At 37.2% G+C, this 22843-nt stretch overlaps 1 protein-coding gene across 3 annotated transcripts in view; it reads right to left on the bottom strand.

The window, feature by feature from the left end:
* DROSHA (drosha ribonuclease III) overlaps nucleotides 1-22843 on the bottom strand; it is a 113787-nt gene that overhangs the window by 57243 nt on the left and 33701 nt on the right. For all 3 annotated transcript variants that reach the window (XR_006279074.1, XM_043508433.1, XM_038388590.2), the window contains exons 8-13: nucleotides 19512-19598; nucleotides 19304-19390; nucleotides 12150-12221; nucleotides 10365-10446; nucleotides 9000-9068; nucleotides 4796-4965 (exon numbers count right to left, since the gene is read on the bottom strand). Coding sequence is in view for 2 of the 3 variants with exons in the window: in XM_043508433.1 (XP_043364368.1) it covers nucleotides 4796-4965; nucleotides 9000-9068; nucleotides 10365-10446; nucleotides 12150-12221; nucleotides 19304-19390; nucleotides 19512-19598 (567 nt within the window). In the remaining variant the exon portion in view is untranslated. The remainder of the gene's footprint in view (nucleotides 1-4795; nucleotides 4966-8999; nucleotides 9069-10364; nucleotides 10447-12149; nucleotides 12222-19303; nucleotides 19391-19511; nucleotides 19599-22843) is intronic.

The raw sequence follows: 22843 nt of genomic DNA, 5'->3' as shown, positions 1-22843 counted from the left end.
AGTTACTGAATGGCTATTGCTATTATATAATTATATTCTTTTTAAAGTGTTTATAACAAATCATTCCAAAAAGAAGTGTTTTACAAACAGATACCGACTATATAGAGGGATCATTTCCCCCACGGGTGAAGTGCAGCCACTTCTGGAATTAAATAGTGAAAATGCTTGTCAGAGGACAGAATTATAATACTGACATGTAGGTTTTACCAATCCAAGTGAAAATAAATGTTTATCAGCTATCCTTTTTACATGATAATGATAAATGAAACATTTTACTTGCCCATCAAAAAATTTAATCTTTAAAATTACTCCACCCATGCAAACAGGTGAAGACATTTTTTTAAGGATTAAATACATAATAGTTTAGATGAGGATATGAAGAAGAAGAAAGCGATTTAAAAATGAAAACACAGGGAGGATTTTTAGGAGACTGAATGATGTTTCTGAAACTGGAAGTTAACAAGGACAAGTTACTTTCAAAAAGAAATGGAATAAGTTTATCATCTTTTTGCTTATTTATGATCTACAAAGGCAATTTTGAAAGGTTTTTATTTATTAAAGTAAGTTTTTTTTTTCTGATTCCCCCCAAGCATTAGAAACTCGGGTCTTTTCTACCTCGCTTTTCCTGGAAGACATCTGAGAAACTGGTAGGATAAGGATATCATGGGTACTAAGGAAACTAAACCTGATTAACAGAATAAAAATCTCAAACGATGAAAAACATTTTGGCCAACCTTTTTCAACTTGGATGCCTACAGTTTAGACACCTAAGTTACAGTGGCTTGCAGATGCTTCCACTGAAGTCAATGGGAAATCAGCACCTTCTAAAAATCACATCACTTTTATTTAGGTACTTAAATATAGATACTGAGGCCTAACTTGAGGCACCCAACTTTGAAAGTATGTTGGCTTTGTGATTTGTTTCTGAATTAAAAAGATGTTAACAAATGCCTGATAAGTAATTCTCACAACAAAACTCTTTGCTAAAGACTCAAACCCTTCTTCATTTTCAGGCTGGGAAAGATCCACATCCAACTCTCTCGTTTCTCAAGTAGACCTCCAGCAAAAATATGGATGACCGCACTTGATATTTATATTTCTAAAGGTAAAAAACATTTGAGACCTTATTCATACAGTACATCATTAAGAAGCAAAGAGGACACAACCAAATTAGTCTTCTCCTTTCAGAGTTATATTTCTTATGAAGAGGGCCTAGTCTATACTAGGAAATTAGATCTGTATAACTACATTGCTCAGGGGTGTGAAAAATCCACACCTCCTGAGAAATAGAGTTAAAGTGACCTAACCCCCAGCACTAAGTCAACAGGAGAATTCTCTTGTCGACCTAGCTACCACCTTACAGAGAGATGGATTACCTCATCCTATGCAGAAGTCCTCCTTCTGGTGTAGCTAGTATCTGCACTGAAGCACTACAGCATCATAACTGCAGCAGTGTAGTTGCGCCACCACAATATTTTACATGTAGACAAACCCCAATACTATGAGATCATTTAATGACCACAAATGGTCATGAACTTGGTTTGAACATCTCATCCAAAACATGGAACCTCCAGCAACATAGTACTACTTTGAAGCATACAGAGATGTTGATTCAGTACTGACTGACAGGAAAAAGAGGTGTTATTTTTCTCATCCAAATATTGATCAAGTCAGACATTTGCCTATCTTAAAAAATCTGATGACATTGCAGGTGGAGGTGGTGTAACTGTATAGAATATGTATTTATGTTCGCTGGACGAGAAGCAGGATTTGTAAAAGAAAGATTAAAGTATTACATATTGGATTAAAATTTATGGATTAGCTTTTCCAAACCAAATTTGAGAAACTAAGAAAACGACATGAATATATTAAATTGTTTAAAATAATGCTGGTCTACTGTTACTTCTTTAAAGTCTAAATCTAAATCTAAAAAGATGTATGCCTATCATAATATTTCTCTTCTCCATATAGCATATTTATTCTTCACATTTTAAAATAATCCAGTTTTTCTCTATCTTTTTATTTCCTCCCAGCAGGAATTCTTATTTCACAAACGATATTGCGAAGAAAAACAGCAAAATAAATGTTTACTTTTTTATCTTTACAGTGTTTTTACTTTGCTGTATTAAGCTGATAAAAACTGAATTTAAGAGATGTCATTTTCTAAAGCATTGTTTCATATTGTCTTCACAATAAAGTTATATCTGCTGATCAAATAGGGGATAAAATGCATGGAAGATACTCTCATACTCCATTTCTTACTTACTTTTACACTCAGAGCATGTAGTAATCACTTTAAAAAAGCCACATACTAAGAAAAAACAAATTGTCACAGCCTTTTTGAAAGAAAAAATGGGCATTAATGATCTCTTCCCTTCTTGGTATTATAATACAACAATAACATTTTAAGGCATAGGAAATTGCCTTTACGTATTTGTATACCCATACCAACACCCCACACAAATTCATCCCATAAAGTTTCCTTCCAGAATGTCAAGACTGGATAGTTAAGTACTCAAAAGGTAGGAGATACCAAAGTTAATGTTACACATACAAACTCAATGCCCTTGTGCATATGCTTTAATTACATGAGTACATATCATTTCTTAAATGATATATTAGTACCATATATTTTTTCTACAAGTTTACATATAACTACAGCTTCTGTTTTTGTGTTTATTAATTTCATTTTCTGCTGATTATTTTAGAAATTTTTGAGTTGTACATAGATATCCTCAAAACAGGTGCGTTCAGGGCTTTCTCTTTGTATTTAAAAATATGTATATAATATACATTACTCACTTCAATAGTGTGTACTCTAATCTGTAACTGTTTTGTAAAATTCCCTCGTGCGTTTTAATGTAGCATTGTTTCAAACAGCACTAGATTCTGCACACTAGAGAACCTTTAGTGCATACCAACAAGGTCTGCATGGATCAATTAACACGCAACACATTTGTGCGCTTCAGAAACCACACCCCCATAGTCTGCATTACTGCTCTGTGTAGACAAGACCTTAGATACCAGGAGTCATTTCTGGTGTTTTTCCAGTTTGTACTGGATAAACATCAGACTCTTTCTTTTTTGGGGGGGGTGTTTTATCTGTGTTTCTTGAACAACAATGGAAATCAAAAGCCCTGCATACAACAAGAAGGAATAGATTTTGAGCTAGTTCAAATCAGTATAGCTCTACTGAGTCAATGAAGCTATTCCAATTCACACCAATTGGGAATCTGGGCTATAGTGACCTCCATTATTTTATATTACTCTTGTGTGTCAGAGTCCATGACATTTACTATAGGCAGCCTACTGTTAAGGCTGCCTAATACTTTTGGTTATAAGATCCTGTTTTCAATTGCTTATAACTTTGCCAAAATTTAACCATTTGAGCTGAAATTTTCCATGCTGAGAATCTGCCACAGACTGATTTTTTATTTATTTTTTATTTTTGAAAAAGTTTCAGCAAGAACAGTTCACCTAGAGCGAGATTAAGGAAAATATATTGTTCTGCCACATTAAAAATATCCTTACAATTATTTTACTGAGAAACTCTAGTGCCGCCATACTTTGAAACAAGAACTTGAAATTTGGCAAGAAAGTTACGCTGGCTACATCAGAGATATGCTTTTTCAGTACACAGAATGGACTGTGTCTGGAACTGATTCAGGGTTTTGTAGTAAAGGAGGCTGTTGTCTGTAAAACCCTGCCTCATTTGTTGCAGAAGTTGATAGGAGAACGAGACAGAGCATTTCCATAAGAAAAAGAGTGGTCTTGTGATTGAGGAAGTTGCATGCCACCTCAGATAATCAGACTCTAATCCTGTCTCTGCCACTGAGTCCTATGTGATGTTGACCTGGTCATTTAAACCAACTTTTCAAAGGCGCCTTTAACTGTGTGTTCTTCATTTTCGGGGTGCCCAACTGACACATGTGGAGTCAAATTTGCAGAAGCGCTGAGCATTCACAGCATCAACTGAAGTTGATTAAAACTGTGCTTTCAATGTATAAAGTGATATAAAAAAATCGAGTACTCTGAAAATACCAGGCCATATGTGTTTCAAGTTGGGTACTCAACATTAGTAGACAGTTATAATTTTGGCATTACTATCTCCTGGTCTCAGATCTCCACGTGTAAAGTAGGGATGATACCACCACCTAATATCACAAAGATGTTCTGAAAATAAAGTAATTACTGTCAGTGAACCACTCAATAAGAAAATTAACAATTCTGTATTCAGTGCAGAGTTGGTTGGTGTACATTAAATAAGGCCTGGGGCCGCACATTGATGAAGGAAGATAAAAGGAATTATTGAATAACTACCTACCCTCAGAATGAAGCAGAGGTGCTCTGGATAAATAGTATGTGATCGTGTAATTAAAGATTATCATAATACATATGCACAAGGGGAACAAATTTGAAATTGCAATGTTTTAAGCATGTGCAAGCCTATGTACACATTGATACGTTGCTAGTCTGTAAACCTGCTCTTGCACATCACCCAGTCTGCCAAAGAATAGGGCAGCAAGTGTGAACTTCATACAGGCACTGGATCAAGTGAGTTCACTCCCAGATAGCTATCATATTTTGCATCCCCAAATTCTCTTACATTTGGCATACTTTCAATATGCCAAATATTGGCATTCAATACAGTTACTCCAAGAGCACTGAGATCAAAGGATTCTTGTTCATCCCTCTGGATTCCTTCTCCCTTTCCAATTTAGCCTGCACCAAACTCATTGAACCACTATCATAGTGCATGCCTGGTTTGTTTATAAATTAAAAATGTTTGCAGTACCATGCCAGGACTGGTAACGATCATTCCTTTGCATTCTTCTGCATATTTCTGCCATTCCAGCTCTTCCCACTGAAGCATATTGGCAATCTCCTCCTCTGGGACTAAAGGTTTGTTGCATCGTAACAAATAGAGTAGGATCTGATGCATTGACAACACTTCTTTCCCTCCATCTTAAAAACAGATTAAAAACATTTATTAAAAATATCCCTCCCTTCAAATTGTTATTAAAGGAAAATAATGCATAAGTAGTAAAATGTTCAGACGGGTTAAATAAAGTGCAAACTGCCCAAATAATTAACTAATAGGAACACAAACATTTTATTGATGAATAATGCACATGCATAAGCACCTCAATTTGCTCAACTAGAAACAATAACATTAATGGTAGAAAGAATAATAGCTTAATCTTTTTGAAAGCCTCAAGTTAACTTAGTTGGCCAAAGAGCTTTAAAATCTGCATGTAGAACCCTAAGCTATATAGTCCAGTTACATTCTGCTTGTTTACATTTTAACATTTCCTTTTGCAACAATAGTTTTAAACCATTTAGACATTATGTGGCTTTCTGGAGGAACATTCAAGAATTTTATGAGACGTTTATGGATGCCTGCAATTAGTTATCCTGGCATTACGGACTAATATTCAGTGTTTATGTGCGGCACCTGCAGTAATGAAGACTAAAGAGTAGCCGGGGCTCATGCTGAGTTACTGTCTCTGGATGAACCAAGTACATGTGAAAACTAACTACTTCCGAGACATGAAAAAATGCACATTGCAAAGACTGCATTTTGTGACGAGAAAGTATAAAAAGCACCCTGACTTGGACTAGGCAATCAATCATGACCGTGAGGACCACAAAAATAGAGATTAATTCATAATGGTCCTGTCAGGCATTTTACTGAGGAGCTATCCACCATTCAAATTCTACATGTAAACTTGTTTGTGGAGGAAACGTTTGGATAGAAGGTGAGGCATGCTACTAAGATTCCTTCATATACGAGACTCTCAAATCCTTTCCTTAAACAAAAAGAATTTAATCTGTAAATATGGTGACATCGTTAAGTGAAAGGATTCATCATTACAAAGAAGCAGAAAATTTCAGTCCATTTCCCTTCCAGAAGTTCTGTATGTCACAGTATGCTATCTGAAACATTAATAGGGTCTTGTGCAAGGAGATGAGCAGAAACTAAGGGCTGAAAATATTCTGGGTGAAAATGCTATAGCACAAAGACTGCAATAATATTCTGAGAATCCTATGGAAGTCTTCCTGAATCACCACGTCAGGGTGGTACAGTTTAAACCTCCAACAAATATAAACAAGTAGCAAGTGATTCTCCAATTCCAACAGGGTTAGATCGATGGAGTAAAGAAAATACTAGGATTGTGGACCGTCAGGTACATGACCTACACTAGCAATCTTCTAGAAGACTTTCTTCAGTAGAATTACCTTGTTCTAAATTCCAATATAAAACCTACAACTGGGAAACATATCCAAACTCCCTTTGTAATGACAAACTATTCTTAAGAGCTACAGAAGCAGACAGAATGAGCTACACTAGCAGCCTAAAATGCAAAAACAATTTCTTAATTTGAAAATATTCCCTTTATAAAGGACCCATCTGACCTCACCTGGCAACAACTAGTTTATTTAACTTGGCAAGAGGTAGCCCCTGAGCAGCAGCAGCAGCAGCTAGGTATGTACACCAAATTGCTCACTTTAACAAGTATGGGGCTAATGAAGTTACAAGAGGAGAGTCTATGATGTGGTCTAAGCCAAAGACGATGGTACTGGACCCAGTTCTGAAATCTGGCCTCTTTTAGGCTTTTCCAGTGTGCATGGTCAAAATCATTCATGTTTGTGGACTCCCTCTCTGCTGACCACGATCCCAAAGAAAATCAAATACTCCATAATGTATGTTTCCCTGATATTCTGAACAATTAGGTACAGTAGATTACCGCTCTTCACCTCTGAGGCCCATGGCACTGCGCAAATATGACTTGATTAGCTCAATGTTCTGAGCCACACAATGCCTGCCATCTCAGCCAGCCCATGCAGACATTGTGACTGTATCTCTTTAACTCTGTTTGAAAGACATAAGACAAGAAAATTGGCGGGGGGGGGGAGAGGAAATCTAACAACTCATCCCTATATCTCTAAGAAGGCAGCGGATGAATGTGTGGGGGATCTATTGCACCAATATCTTCAAAGAAGAACTATAGATAAATAATATTCTGTAAATATACCGAGGATGATGGATTCCCACTCTGTAGAGATTAAGACGCTCCAGGAATGACAATATACACTCACAATCAGAAAGGGATAAGAAGCCTCACAATGTGGAAACACCAGTTAAGAGATACACCCCAAAAACAAACAACCAAACCTAGCAGGATAGAACTAGACAACTTCTAATCTAGAAATAGATTACACACTTCACATAGGTCAAATCTATTTTCATTTTGTACTGAAATCAAATGATGACCCAGAGCCACATGTGGCCAATTTTGCAAATCGCCTGAAAAGAACTGAACTGATGTTTGCCAGCGAACATCACACATTTGCTTTTGACTGAATACAATTTTAAGATGCAGGCCTGCTAAAGAACAACAGTGACAGATGCAGTCTGACAGCTTTTAATATCCTGACTGCAGAGGCAAGCCAAATCATGTTTGAAGCTGGTTTAGCTACAACTACATTTAAAATTTCAAATATGGTTCAAATCTCAGTGTAGACAGGGTCTTAGGCATGATTCTCCTCAAATTGTTTCATACCACATCTGCACTCTTAGTCAAAAAGCTGGAGGCACATTCTTAGAGGCTATTATTTGAAATAGATTAAGACCAAAAGCCATTCTACTTTAACCCATGGTACTTACAATAAGGTGGATCATTCACTAAAGCCTAAAGCGCACTTGTTCAGCAAGCTGAAATCATTGCTCTTTAAAATAAACCCTTCTGCTAGAAGTATCTGCGACAAGTACTTCAAATTGAGATTTTTTGGGGGGGACAATATTAATAACCATGTGCCACCAGAAGCAATCTAGAGGGACATACTAAATGCAAGATGGCCCTTAGTCCTGTACTCGGAGGGAAGAGCAGGAGAGAAGTTTACTTTCTACAAGGTCACAGAAAACCAAAATGGCAAATAAACTGAATGCTGATGTATGTATCCAAGACTGTGGCAAAAAATAGAAAGGAAAGCAGAAGTTTTTGAGTGAGGCAAGCAAAAGGATCCACCAGGGCCTATTCACACTAGACGGAAAAGCTTTTACACTTGAATGGTATATGTTCTGGCAGACTCCTCCTGAGAAGCTGGAGAGCTTGAGACACTTAAGTACATCTTCCATCTCATGAGCCGTGCTGAATAAGTGCCAGGTTGGGATAGAAAGAGGAGTCTTGGTTCTGAGTGACCACCCATGACTAGGCTGTAACTTTATTGGGATCAGGTAAGTATTATCTCCAGGAGGAGAAGAAACCTGGTGTCTTTGTATCACTAAGAAGCAATTAAACTTTTGTCATTTGAAGGATCAGTGGTTAAATGTATGTGAACATCTTTTCCTAAAGAATGGAGAAGTACTGTCCCTGTGGTTTATACCCCTCTCCTCCACACAGCTACCAGTAACCCTTGTTTAGGAAGTAAAGCAAACTTTATGTGACATTAGGTCTCTGAATAGCCAAAATAAATAGAGGACTGCTCTCATATCAAGAATATTTCTGTGGAAATGATTCTCCTAGAAGAACCCGAGGTAGATCTTCAACTGGGATGTATTTTCACAGATCCACTGAAGTTATGAAAATGTATACCAACGGAGGATCTTCCCCCTGATATTGTGGGTGTGGGAAACCCCTAAGTAGGCTTTCCATACAAGAGTAGACACAGTTCTTTCTCTACCAAAGGCTATTCCTTGGCTTGAGGGTTGTATTAAAGCAGATCAGACTGATGTTTTTTCTCCTCTGGTGATTCACATGTTAATGCTCCAGAATCCCAGCTTCCATTAAAAAAAAAAAAAGTCTCTAGCTCTTTTGACTGCAAATAAAACTTTCACATTGTGGACCAAGTACAAACCAAAGAAGTGATTCTGCCTGAACCTTCAGTCCATGTGAAGAAATCGCTCCGAGGCCCATATAAATGGTTCTTTCTTGTTTGAAGAGATGCATAGGAGTTTGGAAGCCTAATTTTCATCCAACCACATGATATAAACTTACCTGGAAGAAACCTCACAAACCGTGGCATGAAATGAAATCTTGGACAAGAATTGTTTTCAAATGAAGGACCTTAAATAAGAAAATTAACAGAAAAAGAATTAAGCCTGTAAAAACATATTTGCAGAAACAAAGGGTAAAGTCCTGGTTCTACTGAAATCAATGGAAGTTTGACTTCAACAGGGCCACAATTTCACCCAGAATATCTAAGTGTTCTGTGAAATTATCAAAACACAGCATAGCAAAAGGGGAAGTAGAAATAATGTACTCTTTGGTCCACTATATAACAGATATGTCTATGTCGGCAGCAAGAAGAAATTCTGCTTGTATAATCAATGCATTACAAAAAAATTCTATAAAAACACAGGAATAAAGAATTTGCTTTGGTTTTAATTTTGTCTTCATTCCAATTAGTTCGTTCCAATAATAGTACTTATCTTTATACACACTAAGGAAAAAAAATGTTCTATGTTATTGTTTCTTCCTCCTTTCCAATGATTTCAGGTAAAGCTTCATGTGAAAAGGAAAGCCCCAAATGGTACATGACTTACAATTTTAAAAAGTAAAGGACAGTACAATCAAAGCCAGTAATACTTAATCCAAAAACCGGACTATGCAAGATATTCAACAACTAACCAAAGGAATCACCCACAAAATATTAAACATATATGCATCTCTGTGTTATAGCAAGCATTAAATAAATCTTCATAGGAAAGGCCAAGCACCAAAATATATTTACATATTTTAAAGTGAAGTTCTTCTGAAACTTCTTTTGTTTTAGACTGAGCAAAAGTTTTAACTCTGAAATTTTGTTGTGTCAGAGTCTTAAAATGTATGTATATTTCCACATATCCTGGTAAAATTTTCAGCTCTAATGACAGCTCAGTAAGCATAGGAATACTATGTGGCTGCCTATATGACACTATTTTGTAGTTTCATTGTACTATAGGACAAATGCCTTTAGTCTGTGAGCTTGTCAGGGCAAGGACAGCATTCTGTTTGACACCAGACAACAAAGCCTCACAAACACATTATTGTGCAATATAAATAATATAATTAACAGCTCATTTAAAACAAAAATCATGTAGGAGTAATTAAGGAAGTGTTAAATGTCTTACCCAAGAGACCTAGATGACAACTCTGAGTACTGTTAGTTTCTATACACGCATTATAACGAACCCTGATAAACGGTTTGCTCTTGGTAAAAGCAAGAAACTTATCCATACCATTTAAAATTAAAAACATTCAATTTTGCTACTTCAAGTCCTCCTTTTAAACAAAGCATGCTTTAAAACTTAGGCATAATTACTGAATTCATAAAGAACATTTAATATTTCTTTGCGTGTATATTTTTAACTGTACAGTTACCTGTAAGATTCCAGTCATAGAGTTCCAAAATATCTCTGAATAGATACAAAGAGAATAATTCAAGTCCTCTCACACAAAAATTCTGGAAAAGAAAAAGGCCAGAATATCATTATTCAAATATTTCAACAAATAAATAATACAATTTGGAGACGATACTGCTCAATGATTAGTAAATCTTTAGGCATATGACTGTCTGTTATTCATTTAAACATCACGTAGCATTTGAGGCCTCTTCTGAAAGCATGTTAATGCATATTAAGGGTTCTTTATTAAAGGCCCAAATCCACACTGGAGACAGATATTATGAGTTCAGGACTGCAAGATAATTTACTATGCACCAAAAGCCTTTCACCTGAATAAGTTAAAGAGATGATATATTTATTACAAACACCTCTCTCATAATTCCCCACTCCTGCATTTTCTTGCTAAAAAGCTTATAAATCATCAGTGGTGATATCACCACCACTCCCTAAGCAACAAATAAGTACAAATTGAGGATTATGATCTTAAGAGCAGAGAAATTCCTCAGCTCAACTGGGAAAGAAGCCACGCTAGTTTTCAGCCACAAACGAAGAGACTGTGTCTTAAAAATACTATTTCAGGTCAATACAAATTATATAAAATAACAGCTCAAGTCAATATAAATTGTATGCATATGAAGCCAACCAAAAATTCCAAACCCAACAAAATCTCTTTGGCAAGGCTGCATTGTTAAACAAGGTTTGCAAGCAGTGCCACAGGCATAGACAATTGACTAGGACTCCACAAAGACAAGTTCTTTATTTTGGTTGCTGTCCTTTTATTACTTTAAATCAAGATTTGGAGACAGCACAGTAGATTCAGTATCAGGAAGTTAATCACACTGAGATCCACATTTAATCTTGTTTTGGAATTTTTGGCCTCTTGCATATATTTAGATAAATCTACTGCTGAGTGACAGAAAAAAGAAAGATAACCAAGAAAAAATATGTAAATATATAGGACTAAACTAAACATTGATCCTATCTTAGTGGTTAATATGCAGGGTGAATCTACACCTAAACATGACCTTCCATTGCAGCAATTTACTCCACAAATTTTGCTTAATCAAAAACTGTCTTAATACAAACCACACTATAAACTGGATATTTTTTTTTTATTTATAGGGATTTTTTTTTTTTGCCGCAGTTTAGATTAAAAGACAGCCCTGCTCTAGTGACCAGATCTCAGGGCTGGGAATCAAAAAAGTCAAATACTAGTCTTAGGGCTAGTCTACACTGGCAACATTTTAAAGCGCTTTAAAATACCCACCTCCACGAGTGGCATAGCTCCCAGCACTGGTGCACTGTCTACACTGGTGCTTTACAGCGCTGAAACTTGCTGCGCTCAGCGTTGTGTTTTTTCACATCCTTGAATGAGAAAGTTGCAGCGCTGTAAAGTACCAATGTAGACAAGCCCTTAGTTCTACCACTGATTTAAATGGCAAACCACCACCTTATTGTGCCTCAGTTTCCCCATTAGCAAAGTAGACAGATACTTACCTTATTTCACAGGCATATTGTCTGAAATATATTCGTACAGATCTTTGAAAAGTTCAAAGAGGTATGGCTAAAGCAGACTATTCTTAATTTTATTTTCAATATATAGTGTTCTAGATATATGCTTAAAGCTTTATGTAGAAATCATAGGTTTCCATTCAGCTATACATTCAGAGGGTGCATGAAGCTAGATGCAAGAGAGTTAATCCTTTAAACACATCAACAATTCATAACCTAAACTGATCGCTTGACTAATTATCCCCCTTACCTCAGGCATCATCTCTTCAATGAAATGAATCGTATAGTCAATGTTAAATCTGATTACTTTACATAGAGGAATCTGGAAGGAAAATAGAACAGAAGTTCAGTTTGAAATGACATATGGTGCTGACTGCATCACTCATACAATTTTCATTCCTAAGAATTTCCATCTGATGAAAAGGGCATTTAGAAAAACTGTTGCCTCGGTGAGTTCACACAAAGTTTGGGGCAGGAGGGACAGAGAGAAATAGATGACTATAATAACTCTGCTTGTGAAATAACATAGGATTGACAGGAATCATTGGTCAAACAATGCCATCTACTGGAGATTACGTTTTCTTCAGCAAAAGCAAAATTCAGTAACCAACAGATCTCTCTTCTCCCATTTTGAAAATGTTATATCTGTAGATGAATTTATTGTGCATCGTAGAGGGTGCCAGACTGGTCCAGCGACCTAGAGGCAAAGTGTTTTTAGCCCACTATTAATTCTATTAGCCATATTGTCTTAAAACATCTTTATGTAATGGGAGCATGACACAGGGACTTGCAGTACAGATTTATAGGTTTACACAAAATAGAGCTAAAAACCACGTAAGGTGGAACTAAACCATCTGGTAAGCCAAATATTTAATCAATTTTTAGTACATAAGCTTGCAAAGTCCACAGACTGCCCCCCACCACCCTGCTTCTTTTAGAGGGACAATGTCAACCTGATTTTTTTTTTTAAATTGACCAATTAAAAAAAATTGCGAGAATACTTCTTGAAAATATTTTTCCAATCTCCCTGTCAAAATATTACAGAACTTTTCCTATTCTGCTGCTGCTACTGCTTATTATTATGAGGGTCTTTACAGGAAAGGAGAGTGGGCAGGCTCAAGATATCTACCACACATGCTTGGGCCAAACTCTCCATTTCTCCTTCATTTTTGTCTGAAACCCTTCAGTTTCAGCTTTACTGCAGCTGTTACTAGTAAATACACCAGCTCTCTCAGATCAGGGCATGAGACATATGTCATAATGCTAGCACATAAAACAGGAAATGCAACTGACTGTATACAAAGTGCTGTCAAATACTTGAAGTAAAACACCAAAAAGAGAAAAAAAAATTCTTTTTCTGTAATCCCCATCAGTTATAGGTAGAGACTTTTTGGAGGGAGAGAGGAGAGTGCTGGGATGAATTTTCATACGGAAACACAGTCTTCAACCTGCTTTTAAAGGTTTTTTTCTTTCTTCCCCTCATTAAAAAAAGAACCCTATCACTCCCAGGAATCCCAAGAATTGTATGACAAACCAGGACTGCTGTACAATACAAAACGGGGGTGTGGGGGTGAGGGACAGGATTGCAGTTTTGTGCTTTCAAGGGGTTTTTGAACAGCCAGTTTTAACTTCAATTGTGAAAAATACTTTGTCAATTTCTTTTTAGGTTTGTAAAGCTCTCTACTAAGACTCCACTCCTGTAGCATTGAAATATTAAAAGCATATTTAAATTACACTTTCAATCATTAGTAGTGCCACTTCCACTGATCTTAAAATTTAGCATCTATACCATACAGTTTTACAGTATGGATTCTGAAGGTTTTGATGCAAAAAGCAAGCAGGCAATCCAGTACACACATAATTGCATGTCTTTCTAGTGAGCCATGAGAGAACTTAAATTCTTGCCATTTTTAAGTCAACATGGCTGAAGCTTTCACTGTCCCTGCAAATATAAGAGACCACCTCATAATGATCAATGATTCATGAAACTGAAGCAATTTAAGTCCCCAATCCTCCAAGGGATCTCTGTACTGCAAAGAGGAATGCTGAATTCAATTCACAGGTACAGTACAAGTTCCTGTCTGCATACATCTGCTTGCAGCACCGTGGCCCTTCCTGCCCCCAAAAAATACACAGCACTCACTAATGTTAATCTTTAGGCTATATCTATTAAGTATAGTTGTTGCTAGGAAGATTCCAGATGTAACCATCTTTGTAGACGTTCACCCCGTTATGAACTTGTTTATTCAGAAACAAAAACCCCTACAGATTACCAATATCAAATTAAAAGTATGACAAATCCTCATTCTTCAAATGTATTTGATACTGGGTACCTTTCAACAGAAATGAAGAATTTGGATATTAAGACATGTTACTCAATGTTTGGGGAAAAAATAAGCTGTCACATTTATTTCAACAATGCTTTAAAATATCATGAGAGCCTATTTATTTTCCAACAGATATCTAAAGATGACCAAGTCAGGACTTTCTGGATCAGCTGCTTAACAGCCAGGACTTTTTCCACTTGTCTTCTGTGCAGAATAAAGAGAGCAGAAAAGGGATTCTTAAAACAGGTGACCAACTTTCAAATAACTAGGAACAAGTTTCTCATATACAGCTGCACTTAAAAAAGTTGGAAGAATGCTATTTGTTGAATAATGGATTCAAAGAATAATGCTGTAATAAAGCTGGTTGAATAACTTCACACAAATGATGCATTATTCATTGAACATCTATGATTTGACATATCATTTTATCTAATATTTGTCCAGCTCGACTAATAACTAATAACGCAGCTTTGTGACAGAGCTGCAGGGTGCAAGTGAAGCCTCCTCAGCTTACAAATTTGTCTCATTAAAATATTTTGTTATATTATCTCCAACCTTGCAAAGAACCATGTGGATGCTACACTTAGCCATCTGCTATTTATCAAGCATAACCTGAAATGCCTCTGAAACGACAATTCCCCCATAATTGCTGTCAAAAGCCTTACAGTGCAGCAAGAGCATTCTCCTTGTGAAGACCTTTCCTATCTACTCTCCTGCTGATATCAGAAAAGACTGTGTGTGTTGCTCTGTGACCATATGTTTGCAATAAAGAGTAGCAATCTGTCAGAATTATCACTTGCTGCTGACCATTTTCACACAATTAGCAAAAAGCGTACAGGAAGAGAACTGAAAGTGAGGCTCCAGTAGCTTTGTGCCCAAAATACACAAGTTCCACAATCGAAGTAGGTTAAATATCTTCAAGTATCAGCTCATACAGGGCAGTGTGAATTCTCTTTGACTCTGGAGGAAGAATTTTCTGTAACACATGTTATCTGTAATTCTCCATGCCATGCTTGACTTAGAGTGGACTTGTATTCTAAAGAAAAGGTGGTTCCTTTACCCCTCGTATAATATCTTTCCAAATAAAAATGCTTAAGTGTTTTTTTCTGCTCCATGTCTCCCAAAGTGAAAATGGAGGGACTGGTGAGAAAACCTATCTGACAAATTGCCTTTGAACACTAAGGGTTTGAACACTTACACTATCTACATCAACAGGAGAGCTTCTCCCATCGGCGCAGGGGTACTCCACTTCTCTGAGGGCAGTAGTGATGTCAAAGGGGAGAAACCCTCTTGTTGACACACACAGCACCGTGTACAGCAGGGATTAGGTCTTCACTACGCCCTGGTCTACATTACAGAGATAGGTTGATGCAGGGTAGCTTATATCAACCTAACTCTGTAAATGTCTACACTAAAACTTCGCTCCCACTGACGTAATTCGCCCGCTACTCCGACTTATTAACTCCACCTCTACGAGAGGTATAGAGTTTAGGTCAATGTAGTTAGGCCGACGCAGTGTCAGCATAGACACTACATTACTTACATCTACTGTTGCAGGCTTTCAGAAGACATCCCACAATGCCCCACACTGACAGTTGAATCGGTGCAAGCCTTCCTGGTGAGAATGCTCACTGCTGACACAAGGAGCAAAGTGCAGACATGCACAAGCGATGTAAATTAGGTCAACTTAATTTTGTAGTGTAGATTTGAATCGCTCACGAGTATGGACGTAGTTACACCGACATAAATTTGTAATGTAAACCAGAGCTAAGAGAACGATCACAGCAAAAGGTTTTAGAGAATTCTGAAACCCCAATCACATTTACTTTTGTCAAGGAACAGTGGAGTCTCCTTTCACAGGCACCATCATTTCTCTAGTCAGCTAGACACCGTTCCTTAATCAGGTTTGGCGAATCCTGTTATTTAATGTGTGATTCTACAATGCAGACATGTTCCTTATTTGTGTAATGAGACCAAACAAATTCAAGTTGTGACTAAATTGGTAACTTGAAATCTAATCACATTAAAAAAAAATTAGTTAAAATGTGTTTCCTACTAATACACTATAGCTGTGTTCTAGTTACACTGATACTTGTTTTACAATCCCATTTTCCTACTGTTTAAAATGGTTCTCTTGTTCATGTTCCTGTGTGAAACAACAGGGGAAAAACAACCAATCAGCTGACTAGAGAGAGGAAACAGTGAAACTGATCATACACAGAGAGCTGTCAAAAGCATCAAGTGAGCAAACTGAAAAAAGGAAGACATATTCTTCTCAATCCCTTTCAATTAGAATAATTTTGAGGCCCAATCTCTCACTGAAAACCGTGCAAGTTCTGGGGGGAAAGAATAGATGTTTCTTGTAACAATAGTAGGTATAAAATTTGTAAGCAGAGGAGTGATTTTTTAAGTTGACAGGTTTCAGAGTAGCAGCCGTGTTAGTCTGTATTCGCAAAAAGAAAACGAGCACTTGTGGCACCTTAGAGACTAACAAATTTATTTGAGCATAAGCTTTCGTGAGCTACAGCTCACTTCATCTGATGCATTCAGTGGAAAATACAGTGGGAAGATTTATATACACACACAGAGAACATGAAACAATGGGTTTTATCATACATACTTTAAGGAGAGTGACCACTTAAGATAAGCTATTACCAGCAGGAGGGTGGGGGGAAGGAGGAAAACCTTTTGTGGTGATAAGCAAGGTGGGCCATTTCCAGCAGTTAACAAGAACATCTGAGGAACAGTCGGGGGTGGTGGGGGGGAGAAATAACGTGGGGAAATAGTTTTACTTTGTGTAATGACCCATCCACTCCCTGTCTCTATTCAAGCCTAAGTTGATTGTATCCAGTTTGCAAATTCATTCCAATTCAGCAGTCTCTCGTTGGAGTCTGTTTTTGAAGTTTTTTTGTTGAAGGGTAGCCACTGTCAGGTCTGTAATCATGTGACCGGAGAGACTGAAGTGTTCTCCAACTGGTTTTTGAATGTAATAATTCTTGACGTCTGATTTGTGTCCATTTATTCTTTTACATCGGAGAACACTTCCTTCTCTCTGGTCACACGATTACAGACCTGACAGTGGCTATCCTTCAACAAAAAAACTTCAATCAACTTAGGCTTGAATAGAAACTGGGAGTGGATGGGTCATTACATAAAGTAAAACTATTTCACCATGTTATTTCTCCCCCCCACCGCATCCCCCACTGTTCCTCAGACATTCTTGTTAACTGCTGGAAATGGCCCACCTTGATTATCACCACAAAAGGTTTTCCTCCTCCCGCTCCCTGCTGGTAATAGCTCATCTTAAGTGATCACGCTCCTTACAGTATGTATGATAAAACCCATTGTTTCATGTTCTCTGTGTGTGTATATAAATCTTCCCACTGTATTTTCCACTGTATATATCCGATGAAGTGAGATGTAGCTCACGAAAGCTTATGCTCAAATAAATTTGTTAGTCTCTAAGGTGCCACAAGTACTCCTTTTCTTTTTAAGTTGATAGTATTCCTTTGATTAATTCTTGTAAACATACAGTTCCTGGTAAGGGTTTCTATACTTCCACTGAGATCAGAATGGCAGTGACCTTAGGTTTATTTCCCCTTTTCCTCTGTTGTGGGGGCTGGGTCACTTGCTGGGATCATCTGGATAGATCTCATTTAATCACTTCTCAGCAATTGTGGGGGCTTGGGCACTGGTGCATGTTGGTCCCTCCCATTTTCCGTCTGTGGCACATAATAGTCTAGTCTCCCGAGGGCTGTAATACTTGGGCATAATTTGGGTTGTTGGGTTTAGAGTGTAGGTGGTGACCTGTGATATGTAGGAGGTCAGACTAGATGTTCTGGCAGCCCCTTCTGGCCTTAAACTCTATAACTATCAGAAGAAAGTACTTAATATTTGAGAAACAAAAGGATGATGGGATACCAGGGGCACCCATTTTTGAGGTAGAGTAGGATTCCATTGAAGCTGCAAAATACCTGATTCTAAATAGCCCCACCAAACCATAAATGCATCATTTTACTAATGACAGGTTTCAAAGTAGCAGCCGTGTTAGTCTGTATTCGCAAAAAGAAAAGGAGTACTTGTGGCACCTTAGAGACTAACAAATTTATTTGAGCATAAGCTAGGGTGGCTATCCTTCAACAAAAAAACTTCAAAAACAGACTCCAACGAGAGACTGCTGAATTGGAATTCATTTGCAAACTGGATACTATTAACTTAGGCTTGAATAGAGACTGGGAATGGATGAGTCATTACACAAAGTAAAACTATTTCCCCATGTTATTTCTCCCCCCCCACCCCACCGTTCCTCAGATGTTCTTGTTAACTGCTGGAAATAGCCTACCTTGCTTGTCACCATGAAAGGTTTTCCTCCCTCCCCCCCCCACTGCTGGTGATGGCTCATCTTAAGTGATCACTCTCCTTACAGTATGTATGATAAAACCCATTGTTTCATGTTCTCTGTGTGTGTATATAAATCTCCGCTCTGTATTTTCCACCAAATGCATCTGATGAAGTGAGCTGTAGCTCACGAAAGCTTATGCTCAAATAAATTTGTTAGTCTCTAAGGTGCCATAAGTACTTCTTTTCATTTTACTAACAAGCTGATGGGAAGCTGAACCAGTGTTGGAAACTATAGGACATTTTTAGTAAACTTCTGCTGTAGTCAAGGTTTCTAAAACTAGGTAATCTGAACTAATCCATTCCCATTTTATCAGTTAAAATTATTGGTTTTCCTTTTCTATTAACTTTGTCAGCTCAAAAAGTTAATCTAATTTTAATCCAATTAACAGTTTTAACAAGTGATCCACAGTTTATTTCTTTCTCAAACCTTGACACGTCCAAAAATGTTATTCTTTTGCACACTACAGCCTCAATCACAGTATAAAAGGAAAACTTACCCTAGTTAGTCAGGACAAAACCTGAGTATCATTAGCACAGGTTACCCTCCCATTTTCAAGTGAAATTGACAAGAAGCCTTTCAAAGCACATGTACCACTGATTGATACAAGTGCTATTTAAAAGGACAGAAATAGCATGCCTTCTAGAAAAGTACTATGCATAAAATGAATATACTTACATTTGTCAGTGGGGCATGTGCAAACATGGAAAACCCTTCAAAGATATACTCGTGGTCATCATATTCTATAACAGTTGGCCTGTCTGTCTAAAAAAAACAAAAACAAAAACAAAAAAAGTTAAAGTTAAAATAGCTGTGGCACAACACAGATCAATGTTAAAATAAATTGAACTAGACTATTGGCTAGAATTGTTTATAAAGTACTTACTAAGAAGTTTGTGGGAGGTGACACTGTAATTCGATAGTGGTACAGTCTTCCAGCATTGTTGGTCATGGGACGGCATGGCTTAATAGGCTTGAAGAGAAAGATTCATAGAATTATGTGCAGAGTCAAGGTTAATTTAAATAAAAAGAGGGAATACAACACTTTTAACATCCATGAAATGTTCACAAGAAAAAAATTAAACAAAACAGGTAGTGATAATTAAGTATTCTTGGAGGAGGAGAGTCGTAGCATAATACATTTTTTATTGAACTTCAGAAACATCTACAAGGATATTATTCTGGGCAAAATGTAAGTGCAGTTTATACATTCTCCATATTGTTGTGCATCTCTCTTGCACACAGAAGCCAGTAATCTAAGTGTTGAGATGCTTTTCTTTTCTTATTTGTTGTTTTTTTATATAATTTCATTTTAGGCTATTAATAAAAAAATCAAAGATTATGCTTAGATTTTTTCATTGGAAAATCTCAATTCACTACAAAGGCAAGCAGGTATCTTCACTTGACAGGTGGACAAACTGAGGCATCAATCAAACTAGCCCAGCATCACACAGTAAATCAGCATCAGAAATGAACAAAGAACCCAAGTCTGCCAGTGTCCTGCTTTAACTAGCAGACTGCAATGTCTTCCTATGAAAAACACACGAATGGCTATGCCTAAATGTAGGAAGGTCTGCATGTGGTTCAATGGAATATAAGGTTCCCAAGACTCATATTTTCAGGTTCTTCTGAAGCTCTCACGTATAATGGGTAAAAATACTCACCAGCAACTAGACAAAAAGGAACCCCATGCAGGATCTGTTTTCTGATAGGTTCTCACTGCTCTGAGGCTCACACCAGATTAAGAGAGTCTATAGTGGGCTTTTATGAGCCCCCACAATTCCCAGCATCCTCATCTTTAGGGGAAGCTATCTCCTCACTGTGAGTCAGTCAGATTTCAAGATTTTCACCTACTAAAAATGTTTCTCCTTCAACAAAATTTACTGGGATGTGAGGGGATGAGGGAAATTAATCTAGGTTTGAAATAGTTTATTACAAGTTTCAGTCTGGAGTAATCTTCTGAAATAGGGTAATAACCCCATGAAACAGAAATGTTCATGAATACTGAAATGCAACAAAATAGAGGGAGCAGCTGCAGTTTAAAAAAAAAATAAAAGGGGGGGGGAATCCACATAAAATATTTTGTTCAATTTTTATTTGGAAAGTCACACACAGAGAATATGATAATAAAACAGTAGAACCTCATGAATGACCAATGTCATGAATGATCAGTTATACAAACCGTTGTAGGATAAGACCACCATACTGAGAACTAGCACTGTACCTATTCTATAATTTTACGATGGCCAATTTTATGAATTCCTCAATCACCAATTAGTTTTTTAAATAGGGGCTTAACAATACAGATACATTTTAAATCAAGAATGTAGGGTTAAAAAAATAACCAAATTCTTGAATGTAATTTGTTGGGGAAAAGTCAACATGGTTTTTGTAAAGGGAAATCGTGCCTCATCAATCTACTAGAATTCTTTGAAGGGGTCAGCAAGTATGTAGACAAGAGGGATCCAGTGGGTAAAGTGCACTTAGATGGTCAGAAAGGTTTTCACTAGGGCCCTCACCAAAGGCTCTTAAGCAAAGTAAGCTGTCATGGGATAAGAGGGAAGCTCCTCTCATGGATTGGTAATTGGTTAAAAGATAGGAAACGAAGAGTAGGAATAAATGGTCAGTTTTCAGAATGGAGAGAAGTAAATAGTGGTGTCCCCCAGGGGACTGTATTTGGATCAGTCCTATTCAACATATTCATAAATGATCTGGAAATAGGGGTAAACAGTGAGGTGGCAAAATTTGCAGATGATACACAACTACTCAAGATAGTTAAGTCCCAGACAGGCTGCAAAGAGCTCCGAAAGAATCTTTCAAAACTGGTTGACTGGGCAACAAAATGGCAGATTAAATTCAATGTTGATAAATGCAAAGTAATACATATTGGAAAACATAATCCCAACTATACATATAAAATGATCTAAATTAGGGGTCTAAATTAGCAGTTAACACTCAAAAGAGATCTTGGCGTCGTGGATAGTTCTCTGAAAACATCCATGCAATGTGCAGTGGCAGTCAAAAAAGCAAACAGAATGTTGGGAATCATTAAGAAAAGGGTGGATAGGAAGACAGAAGGGGTCTATTGCTGCTATTTAAATCCATGATATGCCCACATATTGAATACTGCGTGCAGATGTGGTGCTGCATCTCAAAAAAGATATATTGGAGATGGTTCAGAAAAGGGCAACAAAATGATTAGGGGTCTGGAACGGCTTCTATATGAGGAGAGATTAATAAGACTGGGACTTTTCAGCTTGGAAAAGAGACGACTAAGGGGGGAGGCTATGACAGAGGTCTATAAAATCATGACTAGTGTGGAGAAAGTAAATAAGGACGAGTTATTTACTCCTTCTCATAACACAAGAACTAGGGGTCACCAAATGAAATTAACAAGCAGCAGGTTTAAAACAAACAAAAGGATGTATTTTTTCATACAATGCATAGTCAGTCGATAGAACTCTTTGCCAGAGGATATTGTGAAGGCCAAGACTATAACAGTGTTCAAAAAATATCTAGATAAGTTCACGGCTATTAGCCAGAATGGGCAGGGATGGTGTCCCTAGCCTCTGTTTGCTTGAAGCTGGGAATGGATCACTTGACGATTATCTGTTCTGTTCATTCCCTCTAGGGCACCTGGCATTGGCCACTGTCGGAAGACAGGACACTGGGCTAGGTATATCTTTTGTTTGACCCAGTATGGCTGTTCTTCTGTTCTTAACGTTCTCATAACACAAAAAGCTTTCTATTAAAACTGATGTGCTCTAAAGCTCTTTGTATTTTGAGAGAAAACAAAAAAATATAACCACAATGCGTCGGTTACCTCTACACATAAAAATAGTGAGACTTCAGCAACATTTTTTCCCACTGGAAGGTTGCTGTATCATAAGAAAAGTAGCATTTTTGTGTAAGTTTTTTCCGATCAAAAAAGTGTCAAAACTTAATACATCATCTAGCAGTTTCTAGTGGAGACATATTTCCATGTTGGGCAATTGCATTTCTTGCTACTATCAGCAAGGAAGTTACTGATTTATTCACTTTCCCTTTACACACTTCCTCTGTAGGGAAGACTCAGAGACATAACTTGTGCATATGCTCTAATAAATTTGTTAGTCTCTAAGGTGCCACAAGTACTCTTTTTCTTCCTGGATATCTGTGACTCAGTGGTAGTTCATGCTTTTTTGTTATTAATTTAGTTGCATGTTTCAGAAACTGAAA

This window comes from Dermochelys coriacea, chromosome 2 (genome assembly GCF_009764565.3).
Source record: "Dermochelys coriacea isolate rDerCor1 chromosome 2, rDerCor1.pri.v4, whole genome shotgun sequence".
NCBI classification, from domain to species: Eukaryota; Metazoa; Chordata; order Testudines; family Dermochelyidae; genus Dermochelys; species Dermochelys coriacea.
The sequence above is the reverse complement of the archived record's forward strand: the minus strand, read 5'-3'. Positions and strand labels throughout refer to the sequence as shown.